General features: G+C 43.6%; 1 protein-coding gene and 1 pseudogene across 1 annotated transcript; one reads left to right on the top strand and one right to left on the bottom strand.

The window, feature by feature from the left end:
* The first annotated feature begins 7,689 nt into the window (after positions 1 to 7,689).
* On the top strand, positions 7,690 to 9,046 carry LOC123834721 (E3 ubiquitin-protein ligase RNF138-like; annotated as a pseudogene).
* Positions 9,047 to 15,098: 6,052 nt separating this feature from the next.
* On the bottom strand, positions 15,099 to 16,905 carry CCR4 (C-C motif chemokine receptor 4). Its single transcript, XM_045863763.3, has one exon. The coding sequence runs from the start codon at positions 16,890 to 16,892 to the stop codon at positions 15,810 to 15,812; it is 1,083 nt and encodes a 360-aa protein (XP_045719719.1). The 5' UTR covers positions 16,893 to 16,905; the 3' UTR covers positions 15,099 to 15,809.
* Between the last annotated feature and the right edge of the window lie 224 nt (positions 16,906 to 17,129).

The following is a 17,129-nucleotide window of genomic DNA, read 5'->3' as shown; positions in this document are numbered from 1 at the left end:
ATTCTGTGAGCCTTGGGGGCAGAAGAGGAAATGTGTAGGGCAGATAGTAAGCACCCACAGGTTGCCTGAAGAGCGAAGGTGATTTGTGCAGGGGCTGCTAATTCTTTCTGCAGTTACATCCCTCTCTATGGCCCGTAGCTCGGAATAGTCTACGCATTTGTTTCCCACTGACTGAGAGAGAGCCTGCGTGTAAGTTCCATGTGATTTTCATTCTTGTATCCTCAGTACCCAGGCCAGCGCATCTAGCCCCTAGGAGGTTCTCAATCAATGCTTTGTGGGTGAAAGAGTGCTTCCGTGACTATGCCCACAAATTAAGAGGGTGTCAGGGTGTCTTCAGCTTTCCTTCCGGCATGTCTGACACAGATGTGAGGGCAGGTGTCCTTCTCTTGAAGAATCTAGATAAGATCTGTCTTTAAAACCTTCCCAAGTTTCTGGGAACCCCTGGAGGCCTCACTTTCTCACAGTTTCCTCTGGCTAGACATTCTGCCTCGGCTTCCACTGAATTAGTTCAGTTCGTGAACCATCTCACCATCCCACACGCCCTGTTGCAGTATCTTGACTCAAATGTGGAGCTGAGTCCCTTGAGTTTCACAAAAACCTCACCCACATTGGGCCTTTTTATCTTTAGAACTTTATAGATGCTTTGAAGAGATTGTGGGCTGGGGCGGTCCATATTACAACAGCATAAGCTCAGTAGTTTTGAATATTAGATATTCCAGGGTTTTTTTAAAGTAATCTCTACACCCAGCGTGAGGCTTGAACTCACAACCCCGAGATCAAGAGCCACATGCTCTTCCAACTGAGCCAGCCAGGTGCCCCTAGATATTCTAGTTTTCACATTTTCCCATCATTCATATTGCTTACCCATCCTTTTATCTTCTCTCCTCTTCTTTGTCTACTCCCACCTCTGAATTTCTTTTTTTTTTTTTTTTAAGATTTTATTTATTTGACAGAGAGCACAAGCAGGAGGAGCAGCAGAAGGAGAGGGAGAAGCAGGCTCCCCACTGAGCAGGGAGCCCGATGCGGAACTCGATCCCAGCACCCTGGGATCATGACCTGAGCTGAAGGCAGATGCTTAACCCACTGAGCTGCCCAGGTGCCCCCCACCTCTGAATTTCTAATAATTTTTAACATGAACATATTCCCTCTGTATTCCTGAAATGACACATGCTCACCTTTGCCCTCCAGGTTCAATTTCTTTGCAAGAGGCCCTAGAGGCAAGCTGAGAGAGAGGAGGAGAGAAGTCAGAAGGAAAGCAAAACAGGCAGATTGTGTGAACATCCCTGAGTCCGGAGAAGAGTTCTAGCACTGCCACCTCCCACGACCCAGTCCTTGGGGTTAAGCAGCATAATAGCATCCCCACCAAGGTTTTGGTGTCTCAGCAAATGGGGCTTTGGGAGCCATCATTCCCAAGGCCGAGCTCGGGGAAGCAGCAAGCCCCCTGAGGTCCCCCTCGCAGTGCCAGTGGGCCGACGCAGCCGCGGAGGGTTCCCGGGAGCCAGACCGGGGAGGAGAACCGTAGGAAGTCTCCTGTGCCAGCTGGCGCAGCACGAACTAGCGAAGATCCAGACAGCCTCACTAAGCCTCTGAGGCCACAGAGGAACACAGGAGAAAATGGAGTGTCTTCTGTGTCACAAGAGGAGTGCCAAAGGATCTGATAGGTAGCCTGTGGGAGTCCTGGATGCGAGGGTGGGTCAACTCAGCGGGCCACTTCATGGACTGATGCTTGAGGCCGGGACAGGCTGAGGTGCATCTCAGCAGGTACTGACATCAACAGCTAACGAAGACCACACGGTACGGAGGGGCAGTAGGTGAGACCCTGAATTGACTGAGATTATGTCTTTGCCTCTGGGAGAACTGGGGTCTCAAAATAGAAATGAAGTTCAGTTCTAGAAGGAAGTTTACTGTTGACACCCATGTGCGTCTCGTTTAACACCTCTGGTAGGATCGGCCCTTCCTGGTGTCAGTAAATGTTTTAGAATCTTTTGTTATTTTAGTGGGTATTATTACTTCCTCAAAAATCAACATATTTATTTAAAAGTATTTTCTACACTATTCTATTATATTGAGTTCATCTCAAGTGAGCTCTTGTTTTGATTATTGATCTTGTTCATTGTTTTAGAATTATATTTTTTTTCTTAAACTATGGAATTTTGGTTTGCATGCTCATTTTCACTGGGAAATTTTCTGTTAGTTTGTCATAAAGGTTTGTTTCTGTCTGTCTGTCTCTCTCTCTCTCTGTGCTCCTCCATCCCTATATAGGAATTTTGAGGTTGCTTCTGTACAGGATGTTGTTGGTGCCCTACCCAGAAGCCTTTGCCTGCCTGTGCACCCTTCCTCCCTCTGCTGTGAGCATTGGATGCTCCTTTCCCGGCAGAACTAGTCTGGGCTTACTTAGGAAGATGCCTCACTGACATGGAGACACAAAAGACCAGACCCTGGGCACCTGGGTGGCTCAGTTGGTTAAGCATCTGCCTTCAGCTCGGGTCGTGATCCCAGGATCCTGAGATCAAGTCCCACATCAGGCTCCCTACTCTGCGGGGAGTCTGCTTCTCTCTCTCCCTCTGCCCCTCCCCCTACTTGTGCTCTCTCTCTCTAAAAAATAAATAAATAAATAAAATCTTAAAAAAAAAAAAAAAAGACCAGACCCTTTGCCTCAAAGTGGGATTAATTCTGTGGTACAATTCATGCCCAAGAGGCCCTGTGGGGGCAAGCCCATGCAGAGAGCTTGTGATGGTTCATTTTATGTGTCAACTTGACTAGGCCATGGGGAGTCCAGACATTTGGTCAAACATGATTCTGGTGAAGGTTTCTGGGTGAGATTAACATCTGAATCTCTAGGTTGAGAAAAGCAGATTGCTCTCCCTAGTGTGGATGAGCCTCATCCCATCAGTTGGACACCTGAATAGAACAAAAAGGCTGACCCTCCCACGAATAAAAGAGGCAAAATTCCTTCTGCCTGAGTGCCTTCAAACTAGGACATTGTTTGTTTTCCTGCCTTTGGACTCAAACTGAAACACTGGCTCTTCCTGGGTTTCAAGGCTACAGGCCTTCATCCTGGAACTATACCATCAGTTTTTCTGGTCTCCAGCTTGCAAACTCACCCTGCAGATCTTGGGTCTTGTCTGCCTTTCATAAGCACATGAACCAATTCCTTAGAAAAGTCTCTAAATAAATGATGGATGGATGGATGGATGGATGGATAGATAGGTAGATAGACAGATAGTTAAACAACCTCCTATTGGTTCTGTTTCTCTGGAGAACCCTAATACAGAACACATCTTTGATTACCTTCTTCCCCTTTCCTACCCTACATCCTTCCTCCCTTCTCCACAGAGCAGCCCCCAGTAAACCACTTGCAAGGGAATCCTTGTCCAGGTTCTACTTCAAGAGAATTCAATTTACAACTCATTCCAGTTAGCAGGTTAGAGTTAAAGTCTACAACCAAGTCTTATATTAGTGGCTTGAATCTCAAGTCCTACAGTTCTGGGGGTATCACAGATCTGACCAATGAGCCCTGTGCTTGGGGCTTAGTTCCAATCTTAGCTGTGAGTTTGTGTTTATCCTCCAGCCTACAAGGCCTACAGCTGCCAACCAGCAGTTCTTCCCTCTTCTTTCAGAGGTGAGATAGCCCTGCCTTGATCCAGCCTCTGCCTTCAACTCCCTCCCCCCCACCCCCCATATCATATGGAGCAGGGTTACCCCACAGGATCAGAACTCCTGACAGCTACTACCAGCCTCAGGTCCCAGGACTCAGCAGACTTGAGGTCTCAGCTTTGCTCACCACTTTGCTTTCATTTCCCAGTTCCGGTTAATTAATTAATTAAAATTAATTTAAATTAAATTAAATTAATTAAATTTAAATTAAATATTAAATTAATTAAATTTAAATTAATATTAATTTATTAATATTATTAATAATTAATTATTAATAATTAATAATATTAATATTAATATTATTAATTTAATTAATATTAAATTAATTAAATTTAAATTAAATATTAAATTAATTAAAATTAATTAATTAAAATTAATCCTGTAATTTTTCTGTAATATTTTTTTATTGATGTATAATTTGCATGCCATAAAATATGCATATTGTTAAGTGTATAGTACAATAAATTTTGATAAATGTATCTCTCCAGGTCATCCACACCCAATAAGATATGGGAAGTCTTCATCACCGGTTTATTGCTCTGTATTCTTTTGCAGCTGATACTCTACCACACGTCAAAGGCAACCGTTGTTGTAATTTTTTTCTCCATAGATTAGTTTTACCTGTTCCAGAGCTTCATATACATAGAATCCTACAATATGTGCCGCTTTGTGTCTGGTTTCTTTTGCTCAACATAATGTTTCTAGGCATATCAATGTTTTATTTTTTTTTTATTTTTATTTTTTTTTAATAGTTTTTTTTTTTTTTAAGATTTTATTTATTTGCGAGAGAGAGAATGAGAGACAGCATGAGAGGGAGGAGGGTCAGAGGGAGAAGCAGACTCCCCGCTGAGCATGGAGCCCGATGCGGGACTCGATCCCGGGACTCCGGGATCATGACCTGAGCCGAAGGCAGTCGCTTAACCAACTGAGCCACCCAGGCGCCCCCATATCAATGTTTTAAGTGACTTATTCCTTGATTTATATTACTGAGTAATATACCATTGCATGAATATACCAAGTTGGTTTATCCATTCTCTTGCTAATGGACAGACGGTTGGATTATTTCCAATGTTTGGCTATTGTGAATTCTTTTATTAAATATTTTTATTGAGATATAATTCACATACCATAAAATTTACTCACTGAAAATGCACAAGTGATGGGACGCCTGGGTGGCTCAGTCGGTTAAGCGTCTGCCTTCAGCTCAGGTCATGATCCCAGGGTCCTGGGATCGAGTCCCGCATTGGGCTCCCCGCTCCACAGGGAGCCTGCTTCTCCCTCTGCCTCTGCCTCTCTCTCTCTCTATCTCTCATGAATAAATAAATAAAAAAAAAAAAAAAAGAAAATGCACAAGTGATGTTTAGCATATTCACAGAGTTGTGCAACGTCACTGCAATCTACACTGCGAAGCCTTTCATCCTCCCAGAAGAAACCCGTACCTTGGTGCTCACTCCCCACTCCCTCTTCTCCTAGCCCTGGGTAACCACTCATTGACTGTGCCTCTATAGATTTGCCTGACCCAAGGTCATAAAGATTTACAGCTATGTCTTCTTCTCAGAAATTTACAGTTTTAGCTCTTACATTTAGATCTGGGATCTATTTTAATTTTTTGTGTATGGGGTAGGTAGTGTGGTCCAACTTCATTCTTTTGCCTGTGGATATCCAGTTGTTCTAACAAAGAAACCATTCTTTCCCCCATCGAATTATCTTGACACCCATGTCAAACAATCAATGAACCATAAACACGATGGTTTATTTCTCCACTCTCAACTCTAATCCTTTGATTTATATGTTTATCCTTATGCTGTACCACATTGTCTTACTCAGAGTAGCTTGGTAATAAGTGTTGAAATCAGGGAGTGTGAGTGCTCCAATTTTAATTCCTTTCAAAGTTGTTTTAGTTCTTTCGGATCCCCTTCATTGCTATATAGAATCAGCTTGTCAATTTCTACTCCCCCAAAATTTTTAAAAGTCAGCTGGGGTTGTGATAGGGATTTTATCTAATCTAGAAATCAATTTAGAAAGTATTGACATTTTTGAAAGATCTTTATTTTTTTTTTTTAGATTTTATTTATTTATTTGACAGAGAAAGAGAGACAGTGAGAGCAGGAACACAAGCAGGGGGAGTGGGAGAGGGAGAAGCAGGCTTCCTTCTGAGCAGGGAGCCCAATGTGGGGCTCGATCCCAGGACCCTGGGATCATGACCTGAGCCGAAGGCAGACGCTTAATGACTGAGCCACCTAGGCGCCCCTGAACGATCTTTAAAATACAAAATCTTCTAACCAGTGAGCACAGAATGTCCTTGTATTGATTTAGGGCTCCTCTAGCTTTCAGTACACATATCTTGCACTTTTTTTGGTTAAATTTATCTATGTTCTTGTACATGGAATTGTTTTCTGATTTCATGTTTGATTATTCATTGCCAGTATATAGAAATGGAATTGATTTTTTATATTGATGCTTTATCCCATAATTTGCTGAACTTATCTGTTCTAATACTTTTTTTTACTGATTCCTTAGACTATGTCATCTTATAGATATAGTTTTACTTGTTCCTTTCCAAACTGGATGCATTTTATTTCTTTTTCTTGCCTTTTTTCCCTACCAAGAACCTCCTGTACAATATGGATGGAAGGGGCAAGAGCAGATGTACTGGTCTTGTTCCTGATCTTATGAAGGGGAAGGCACTCAGTCTTTCACCATTAAATATGATGTTATGAACATTCTTTTTTTTTAAGATTTTATTTATTTATTTGACATAGAGAGAGAGAGAACAAGTAAGCAGAGAGGCAAGCAGAGGGAGAGGGAGAAGCAGGCTCCCCGCTGATCAGGGAGCCCGATGCAGGACTCAATTCCAGGACCCTGGGATCATGACCTGAGCCAAAGGCAGCTGCTTAACCGGCTGAGCCACCCAGGTGCCCTGTTATGAACATTCTTGAGTAAGTCTTTAAGACTTTAAGGCTGAGGTCTTCATTTCACTTGAGTAAACACCTGGGTATAGAATCCCTGGATCACAGAGTAGGTATACGTTCAACCTTACAAAGACTGTCAATCTATTTCCCAAAGTGGCTTTTGTACAGAACCATCTTTTAAATTTATTGCATGTTATCTGTCATCTCAGTAAGTTTCAGAAGACAGGAAGACCCCCCCAAACTGTGAACTTTTGCTGCACCTCAATTAGAAGTCTTCCCAGTGAATAACTCAGCAATTCTGTGACCCTCAATAAGTTTTCAAGGCACACTGAAATGTGCCCTAATGTGCCCGTTCCCTCATAAGCTCACTCTTTGTCCACTGCACAAACCCCCTCTAACTCCTCCTCAGTTATTCCCCCAAGAGGAGCCCAGGTGGACCACAAAATGCATCACCTGACCACTGTTCACTTTGTTTACATGTGATATTTTCATGGTGATGTCATCAAAATTAGGAGGAATCCCTCTAACCAAGGCCACCATGGAGAGGAAGCTGTACAGTGCACGATGATGGAGACGTTTTTCCTGCCTAGCTGGGCTCCAGTTATAGTCTCATTTATCTCCTGTGAGATCAAAAAAAGCAAACATTCTGCAGGCTCCTAATGCTATCTCGTACACATCTCCCACCATGAACTCGGCTACAAACTGATCTCTCTGAAGGCCGGCGTCATATCAGGATGAGCATCCACCTGCTCACCTCACCTGTGAGCCCCCTTTTTTAGACTCTCTGTGGTTCATTAGTCAATTTCCATAATCACGAAGATCTCCTTTTTTTTCTTTTCTAAAATGGAAATATTTCTATTGTTTTGGCAGATTATGAAAGTAATCCATGTTTGTTTAAAGAAATAAAGAAGCCTGGAATGTATAAAGCATCATTCTTCCTTCTATGAAATGGCTAACATCAGTAATAGGTCGATAAATCCAGAAAAAAATTTTTTTTAATGACTAACATTTTGGGGGTTAAGTTTAAGGTTTATCCTTCCAGGTTTTTAGAATGCTGTTAATAGTTCTCATAGAGAGTCTTACGATGGTAATCACCTGATCCCCCAATGCCTCCACCGCCATGGCCAAGGAGCTCTCCACAGCCACATCCCACACCAAAGATGATTTTTACTACCCTGTCAGGAGGTGCTCAAAACGCCCATGAGGACTCAGCCTGACTGCAAAGAGAGAAAGCGGAATACATTGTCTCCTCTGTCGTGGAAGTGTGACTAGAAGAGAGAGAGGCCTTAGACCTTGAAATTATCATGAGGAAGTAGGTGCAGATGCTGTGTAAAACAGATTAAATTCTACCACATGAGGGGCGCCTGGGTGGCTCAGTCATTAAGTGTCTGCCTTCGGCTCAGGTCATGATCCCAGGGTCCTGGGATCGAACCCCGCATGGGGCTCCCTGCTCGGCAGGAAGCCGGCTTCTCCCTCTCCCACTCCCCCTGCTTGTGATCCCTCTCTCGCTGTTTCTCTCTGTCAAATAAATAAATAAAATCTTAAAAAAAAAAATTCTACCACATGAGACATCATTACAAATCTTGTAAGAAGTATCAAGATGAATATGGTGTTTTCTCTCTCATTCCAAAATTTCAGATCTCTCAATATTCAGTAGGGAACAGTAATAGGAGTGAAAGATCTACATCCGATAACACAAAAACTTATAAAGAGAATACAAGTTCTTTTTTTTTTTTTTTAAGTAGGCTCCATGCCCAACATGGGCCTTGAACTTGTGACTCCTGAGATCAAGAGTTGCATGATCAAATGACTGAGTCAGCCAGGCGCCCCTAATGAGTTTTTTGTTGTTTTTTTAAGCAGGCTCTACATGGAGCCCAACACAGGCTTGAACTCAACCCTGAGATCAAGACCTGAGCCAAGAGCAAGAGTCCGACGTTTAACCAACTGAGCCACCCAGGCGCCCCAAGAATACAAGTTCTGGGCATCCCACCTTTAAGGGTCCCTTTTGTCAAGAATCACACTTTACCAGACAGCATTTACTGGATCGCTGTAACTGTGATCACCTATTCCAGATCACTCCTGTGATGTGTCCTATTTGTGTGTCTCTTCCTTGGGGAGACCCTAGCCAGATTACTAAAAATTTCGTTAGTTGGGGTGCCCAGGTGGCTCAGTCAGTTAAGCATCCAACTCTTGATTTCGGCTCAGGTCATGATCTCAGGGTCCTGGGATAGAGACCCGCCTCAGGCTCTGCGCTCAGCAAAGAATCTGCTTATTCCCCTCCCTCTGCTCCTCCCCCTGCTCACATTCTTTCTCTCTCTCTCTCTCTCTCAAATAAATAAATGAATAAAATCTTTTTTAAAAATTCATTAAAAATTTTGTTAGTCATCTATCAAAGATGTCAGTTTGATTATGGAGAATTTGTGAATCCTCAGCTAGATAAGGAAAGCTAATATCAAACTTTTCAAGTAAACATCTGAAGGCTATAGACATCTCAGCGTCTTTGTACCTGCAAGTACTGTCTTTAAGGGGAAAATCACATGAAATCACCTTTCAATAACACAATGTGTCTATTAGTAATTCAGTCTAAAAAATAAAATAAAATAAAATGCTGTTAATACGTCATGGACATTTCCGCATGATAATAGGTATCTAGCTGGAAAGCATTCTTTTTAATAGCATCACATTCCGTAGTATGGATACACAGTAATTAATTATTTTTTTATTTTTAAATATTTCAACCATATAGAAAAGTACTGAGAATAATAGTATAAACAGGACGCCTGGGTGGCTCAGTTGGTTAAGCAACTGCCTTCGGCTCAGGTCATGATCCTGGAGTCCCTGGATCGAGTCCCACATCAGGCTCCCTGCTCAGCAGGGAGTCTGCTTCTCCCTCTGACCCTCCCCCTTCTCATGTGCTCTCTCTCATTCTCTCTCTCTCAAATAAATAAATAAAATCTTAAAAATATATATATACATAGTAATTTATAATATAGACATCCTTATTGCTCTTCTTTTCAGAGTGTTCATTTTTTGTTCATTTTCACAGGAGCTTTTAAACCAGTGTATGTAGTTCTTTTTAAAGAACCACTGATGTGTCTTGAAGAATAACATTGGATTTAATCATTTAACTTAGGAAGATCTGACGTTTTTATAACGTTGAGTCTTCTTGCAAAAGAGCATCTAGGCCTTTTCATCCACATCATTTTGGTGTTCAGCAATCGTGCTTTAAAGTGGGGGTTTTTCATATATTTATATCTATTTCCTATATATTTCATATGTATAATATGTATCTTTTTTTTTTTTAAGATTTTGTTTATTTATTTGACAGAGAGAGAGACAGCGAGAAAGGGAACACAAGCAGGGGGAGTGGGAGAGGGTGAAGCAGGCTTCCCGCGGAGCAGGGAGCCCGATGCGGGGCTCGATCCCAGGACCCTGGGACCGTGACCTGAGCCGAAGACAGACGCTTAACGACTGAGCCACCCAGGCGCCTCTATAATATGTATCTTAATTAGGATTTTTTTTTCTATTCTCTTTTAAAATGCAGGTCTGGTTTACCATCACATCTTCTAACTAGTAGTTATTTGTAAATATAAATATAATTGAGTTTTATGTATTAGCACTTTCCCCTATTAACTCACTTAATTATCTTGTTATTCATAATAGTTCTTTCCGGTGATTCTCTTGAGTTTTCCAGTTATTCAATACTATCATTACAACTAGAGATACTTTGTCTTTTCTTTTCCAATCTTAGAACAGTTTTAAGTTTACAAAAAATCACGAAGAAAGTACAAACAGTTCCCATGCACCCCACATGCAATTTCCCTGCATGGTGTGTTATATTTAATGAACCAATATTGATACATTATTATTAACTAATGCCCATACTTTATTCAGATTTCCTTAGTTTTTAGCTAATGTCCTTTTCCGTTCCAGAACTAATTCATTTAGTTGTCTTCTCTCTTTAGGCTCCTCTTGACTGTGACAATTTCTTAGACTTCCCTTGTTTTTGATGACATTCAGTTTTGAAAGGTACTGTGCAGGTATTTTGTTAACTTGCCCCCTTTTCCACTTTTTATACGACTGATTTCTTTCTCTTAGAGCATGGAGCTAGCATATTCAGTATGATGTTTGGTAGAAGTGATAGCAGGCTTTCTTTTCATCTGTTTTTAGCTGGACTACCTCTGGAGTGCCCCAGGAAGCATTTTGAGCTGAGGTCGATATATTGGGTCATGGTAATAAAATATTATATTCCTACACTTCTATCCTATCCTGATGATAGTATTATTTTTCTTAGTGACTAGCTTTGGGTTGTTAAGCATGTTTGTGTCAGCAGCTCCTGATCTTCATGGTGCGCCCCTCCCTCAGGAAACAGGTGTTTGCAGGCTGTATGAAGTCGGTCCCGCCGCCCCTCGGACTGCCCTTTTCTTCACCTTCTCCCCCATAATTCTTGCCTGAGAGTGGCTGCTTTTAGTAGCTCTTACATATATTTTGAAGTCTGAGAAACTATCTCTCTCCAAGTTTGACTGAAAATGGAGTTTGTGGGGCACCTGGCTGGCTCAGTCAGTAGAACATGTGACTCTTGATCTCAGGGTCATGAGTTCGAGCCCCACCCTGGGTGTGGAGCCTACTTAAAAAGAATTTTTAAAAATGGAGTTTGTGGGCTTTTTAATTCATTCTTCTTGCTGTTATTTTATAGGTCCTAGAGAAGGCGAAAATGCAGACTTCTGCAATTGTGCTCATAGCAAAAGTTTTAATGAAGTAATTTTTGACCCAAAGAACACCCACTGATTTCTGGAACTAGGAGGCAATTCAATCAATCTTTGAACTCTGTCACACAAAGTTTTATTAGAAACATAGTGGGGATTTTGGAGAGAAGACTGCTGAACTTTGTGTAGTGAAATAGAAACTTGAATTGCCAGTATAGAGGGCTTAATTAAGAGATAAGGAAATTCACTCATTCACTAGAAAATAATTGAACAACTGCTTTGTGCTAGGCATTTTGCTAGGCAGTTAGGTAGTGGTTACTGTTGGAGTTAGTTTAATTCATGATTAGAATATTATTCCCCCTGAACCTCAGTTTCTTGGGGTAAACCCAACCTTATCTACTTTACAATGAAGCTCAGTTGAGTTTCAGTATATGAAAGCACTTGGTGGATTTCTGCTTTTCTGAAAGGGGAATTTGGAGCCATTATGAGCTTTTAAGGAGTAAAGTATTGTGACCACAAAAAATGGGTGGAGCTTGTGTCTGGTTCATTTGAGTCCAGGAAGTCACTGATGGGTACGGAATATAGGATGTCAGGGAGCTGCTTGCCCACAAGCAAAGGTGGAGATGGTCCATGACCACAACAGTGGTGGAAAGGGAGATGCCTCTGGGAGTGAGGCAGGCAAATTATGGGAGCAAAGGTGCAATTGACAAATGGAAGCATAAGAACCAAGAGTCAGATGGGGTTGATGGCCAGGGAGCAATGAATGAAGGACATCCCCGGGGCAGAGACCCCCCACACCTGGGGGTCAATTTCCATTTGTATTAGGGGCTCACTTGCCCCTGTGTGATCCTGAAGTTCTCGTTGTAGACTGGGGTTCCTGAAAACAGCCTCTGAGACTCTGAGATTAGCATACAGCAGATTGAATGGGGAGTCATCCTGGGAACAACACCTATGAGGGCGTGAAGGAAGCAAGACTGAACAACAGGAAAAATTGCATTAGCGTGTGGCCGCAACAGATGCCCCAGCTAATCGTACAGGGCGCTTGGAATTGGAAGGGCCTGTCAGAGTTGTCCCAAATTAAGGCAAGAGGGCAAGTATTTATTTTGCTGCTGCCTCCCACCCCCCACATATTCTCTTTTAACTACCCAAACCACTGCCCCCCCCACCCCTGCCGACCACACAGTATGCTCTTAACACCACTTGCCTTTCCATCAGCCTCGAATGTCCTTCCCCTTTCTGTTCATCAAAATCACGGTCCTGGGGTGCCTGGGTAGCTCAGATGGCTGTCTGCCTTCAGCTCAGGTCATGATCCCAGGGTCCTGGGATCGAGCCCCGCATCGGGCTTCCTGCTCCGCGGGAAGCCTGCTTCTCCCTCTCCCACTCCCCCTGCTTGTGTTCCCTCTTTCGCTGTGTCTCTGTCAAATAAATAAAATCTTAAAAAAAAAAAAAAAACAAAATTACGGTCCTTTTAAAAGCTAATTGTATGCTGAAATTGGAAATTGAACCCATTTCTCCTTCCTCGGAAGTCCCAAAGCATTGTGTTTGTTGCTCTGTTGTCCTATCTGTCCTGCTTGCATTCGAGTTGATCTAGTGTTTGTGTTTTCCCTTTAGCAGATTGTAAATTCCACAAGCTTCCTCCTTTATCCTGTTAGTCTCCCCATAACCCGACAAAATAGACATTCAACCAACTGGAACTAATTGCAGCCAATGTTCCAAACTATGAAGAGAGTTTCTCAAGGAAAATCTCCCGAAGGGTCTGAAGACCATTTGCCAACACCCTGTATTTTTTTCTTCTCCCAGGAAGAAGATGACATGTATTTATTCAGTAGAATTTGAGTGCCTGCTATGGGACAGATACAGGGCTATTGCCCAGGGTTCTTGAGATAAACTTCACAGGCTATCAAACTAATCATTTAAAAACGTGCAATTCAGCAGCACGTAGTATGTTCATGGTGTTGCGTAACCACCACGACTGTTGTTCCTAAGCAAACTGCACCGAGTCTGCGTTCCCCAGAAGCTGGGCACGTTGCCAAGAGGAAGGGATGGGTCCAGTGTCTGAGAATGGAGAGTTAACCTCCCCTTTGTGGTACTACCTTTGTGTGGAAATCGCGCTGGCTTGTTTTCATGTTTCTGGTGCTGAATGGGAAGACACTTTCTTGTCAGTGTTCTGAGAGTGTCATGTCGGGGTGTCACTGGAGCTTCCAAATTCCCCATCCTAAGGGAATCCGCCCAAGCTCTGGGACAAGGGAAGACCTGAGGGTCTTGAGGTGATGGATGACCCCCCCCTCAGGACGAGGGACGGCAGCGGGCAGACTGCACCCCACCCTGTCTACCACTGTGTGCTCAGAGGGACAAAGGGACAGTGAAACCCCTTCAGTCCATCTGTCTTTCCCTCTTGCTGTGATTAAATGAATACCATTAGAAGCTCTATCAGGGAATAATCATCTTTTTTTCCATCACCCTGGAATATATTCCGCTTTACAGATGAGGGAAAACTGAGGCTGAAAGTAATGTGTTCAGGTTCACACAGGAGTGCAGAGCTAGGATTTGCAGGCCGGGCAGGGCAGGCCACACGAAGGGAGGTTTTCTGGGGAAACCGCCCATGAACCCAGCCTAGCCCTCCCTGCCATGCATCCCAGCCTCCTGGCCACTGCTGCCCACGGTGCCACCCCCCAGCCCCACGTGGCCGCCTAGACAGGTTGCCCTCTGGTTCCTCCCGCTGCCAGCCCAGTGCACCACACCCACATCAGCTGGCATCTGCAGCCCCATCAGGAAACCGAACACAGGGCGCCTGGGTGGCTCAGTCGGTTAAGCGTTTGCCTTGGGCTCCGGTGATGATCCTGGGTGGTGAGATCGAGTCCCACGACCAGCTCCCTGCTCAGTGGGGAATCTGTTTCTCCCTCTCCCTCTGTTCATGCTATCTCTCGCAAATAAATAAAAAAAAAAAAAAAGGAAACCAAATACAAACAGGATCAGGAAAAAAGGCTCTGTGGGACTATATGCAAGTTTATTTTTGTCTATAAAGGCAACATCCACTTACCCTTCTAAAATCACTTCTCTGAAAACCAACTTTCTGGAAATGCATCCTTTATAAATGTAGAGCATGTAATAATGTGTAAATTTACAGAAACATTTGAACAGATAACTCAGTTAATAGTTTGCAAGACAGGTTTTTTGGGGGGGAGGGATTACAGGTCTCTCCTGACTTGATTAAAGTCTCTACTTAATTCTGATTAATTAAGGCTGGAAGAACAGAAATTTATTTTAATGGTGTCAAACAATTAATTACATGATTATGACTTGTAAGAAATGACTGAAATTTTGAGTCATCCAACAGTTAAAAAGGAGGCCAATATTTTAAAAGACAGGATGACATTTTTCACAACTTCATAATTTTTTGACGGTCCAGTTTATGCCACATCAGTAATAACCGTTAGTTGATTATTCTTGCCTCGCTTATTGGCAGGCACTTCAAACTTATTAAGGAAGCATTGTCATACTTTATTAGCCCTCGTTATTTTTAGTTTTGAAGGTTCTGTTTGTACACGAATAAGAGACCCTAAATAAATGTATCTGCACCTACGTATTATTTGTGAAATTTGAATATTCATCTGTTATAATTAAAACAAAACATGCTCACAAGCATATGAAAGTGTGTTTGAGGGGCGCCTGGGTGGCTGAGTTGTTAAGCATCTGCCTTCAGCTCAGGTCATGATCCCAGGGTCCTGGGATCGAGCCCCACATCAGGCTCCCTGCTCCGCGGGAAGCCTGCTTCTCCCTCTCCCACTCCCCCTGCTTGTGTTCCCTCCCTCGCTCTCTGAAAGTGTGTTTGAATCTCCACAAATGTGTTTGGATCTTTTAATGCCTTGTATTTCACGTTTGGAAATCAGACCACGCTAATGCCTTCACATCCTTACACTTGTAATCAGCATCAAAAGTTTGGCTTCCATTAACAAATCATCCTTTAAAATAAAAGACTCAAGATCCAGGTTCATTACTTTGCTATTTGTTTCTGAGTACACCTGGCTTCCGGGAATATACCATGCTTCGGATATATTATTAGAAAAACCCTAGGACGGCATGCCAAAGTTTTCTGTATTGTTCCACAAAAGCTAGAAGTTCATTAAAAGGGCCCATTTTTCACATCAAGGAGCAAGGAGTAGTAATTGATTGCACCAGTCAATCCTCCACAGTTCCTCCTGGAGAATGGCATCAGTTCGAGTTAGAAGGGAATGAATGGTCCTTCCCTTACAGGATTATGGATAGCCTCACTGAAATGCTGCTTAGCGCTCTCCTTCGGTTTACTCATCCCTGCAGGCAGGCCATGAGAGAGGAGGGCTGCCGCAGCCCCAATGAGCTCTTCCTGCACTGAACTCGCCTGTGGCAAGAGGAAAAGCTGACTGTGGGGTGAGAAGCCCGCCCTTGGCTGTGGATGTAAGTCTCCTTCCCACCACTTGCTCAGGAACTCTTACTATAATACAATTTTAAGCTCTTGACATGGGATGCTCGACTCCATCTTTTGCCTCTTCTTTTTCTACAGAGCATCATGGAGATCGTGATCCCCGGTGGACTGTGTGTAGGACGAGCTGGGAGTGTCGGGCGGGTAGAGTTGGAGGACCCTGCAATATTGGCAGAGCATGAACGGCCCCCTGCAGGTTTTGAAGAGCTGTACGATGTACTTGCGGAATTTCTCCCCTAGGAAAAAGTAGATGACTGGATTGAGGCAGCAGTGGACGAAAGCCAGGGTCTCTGTGGCCTGAATGGCGTAGTCCAGGTGCCTTTCAAAGGTGCAATCCTGAAGGACCTCCAGTTCCACCAGTGTCTCCAGGAAGAGCACCACATTGTAAGGTGCCCAGAACCCCAGGAAGAGAGCCACCACAGCAAAGACCAACCTCACCGCCTTGCTCTTCTTCTCGTTTTTGCAGTGCTGCAACGTCCTGATGATCATGGAGTAGCAGAACAGCATGGTGCCCAAGGGAACCACCAGTCCAAGAATGTTGATCTCCAGGGAGCTCAGCACATTCCACCTCGTGGAGTTGAGAGAGTACTTGGTTTTGCAGTAGGTATGGTTGTGCTCAGTATAACAGGTGCTGAATAAAAGGCCTGGAAGGGAGGCCAGGACAGCCACGGACCACGTGGCCAAGCTGGTGATGACCCCATAAGTCAGGGTCCTCGCTCTCAAGGAAAACACCGCATGCACAATTGCCAGGTATCTGTCGATGCTCATGAGCATGATGAAGAAGATGCCACTGTAAAAGCCCACCAAGTACATCCAGGAAATAATCTTGCAGAGACCTAGTCCAAAAACCCACTGGTCTGCAGCATAGTAGCCCCAGAAAGGGAGGGAGAGCACGAAGAGCAGGTCCGAGATGGCAAGGTTGAGCAGGTACACGTCAGTCATGGACTTGAGCCTCTTGTACTTGAACAGGACCACAATCACCACAGAATTTCCAAGGAGACCAAACAGAAAGACCAGGGAGTAGAGAGGGGGCAGGAAGAGCTCCCCAAATGCCTTGATGCCTTCTTTGGTGCAAGGCTTGGGGATGTTTTCGTAGAGATAGTAATTGCTATAGACGCTTTCATCCAGGGTGGTGTCTGCTATATCCGTGGGGTTCATTTTCAAATCTACCAGTACCTTGGCTCAGGTCTGAGCCCAACCAGAAGCTAATGAGGGGAAGAGCAAACAAGATTTCTGTAAGAACAAAACCATACCAAAGTGGTGCTGAATACAGAGCATAGTTGCTTAATATTTTGCCCCGGATCATCACACACCCTTCCCAATCTTCCCAAGTTGAAGGGCTCCATTCCCCACAGGGCAGTGCAGCCAAATGGAAGAACCCTGCCCTTGGGAGTT

Source organism: Mirounga angustirostris, unplaced genomic scaffold, assembly GCF_029215605.1.
Source record: "Mirounga angustirostris isolate CCGP_5_RB_7025 unplaced genomic scaffold, mMirAng1.0.hap1 SCAF_1, whole genome shotgun sequence".
Lineage (NCBI taxonomy): Eukaryota > Metazoa > Chordata > Mammalia > Carnivora > Phocidae > Mirounga > Mirounga angustirostris.
The sequence above is the reverse complement of the archived record's forward strand: the minus strand, read 5'-3'. Positions and strand labels throughout refer to the sequence as shown.

Excerpts from the sequence above, each read along its gene's own strand:
- CCR4 (XM_045863763.3), bottom strand. The coding sequence starts at position 16,892 with ATGAACCCCACGGATATAGCAGACACCACCCTGGATGAAAGCGTCTAT.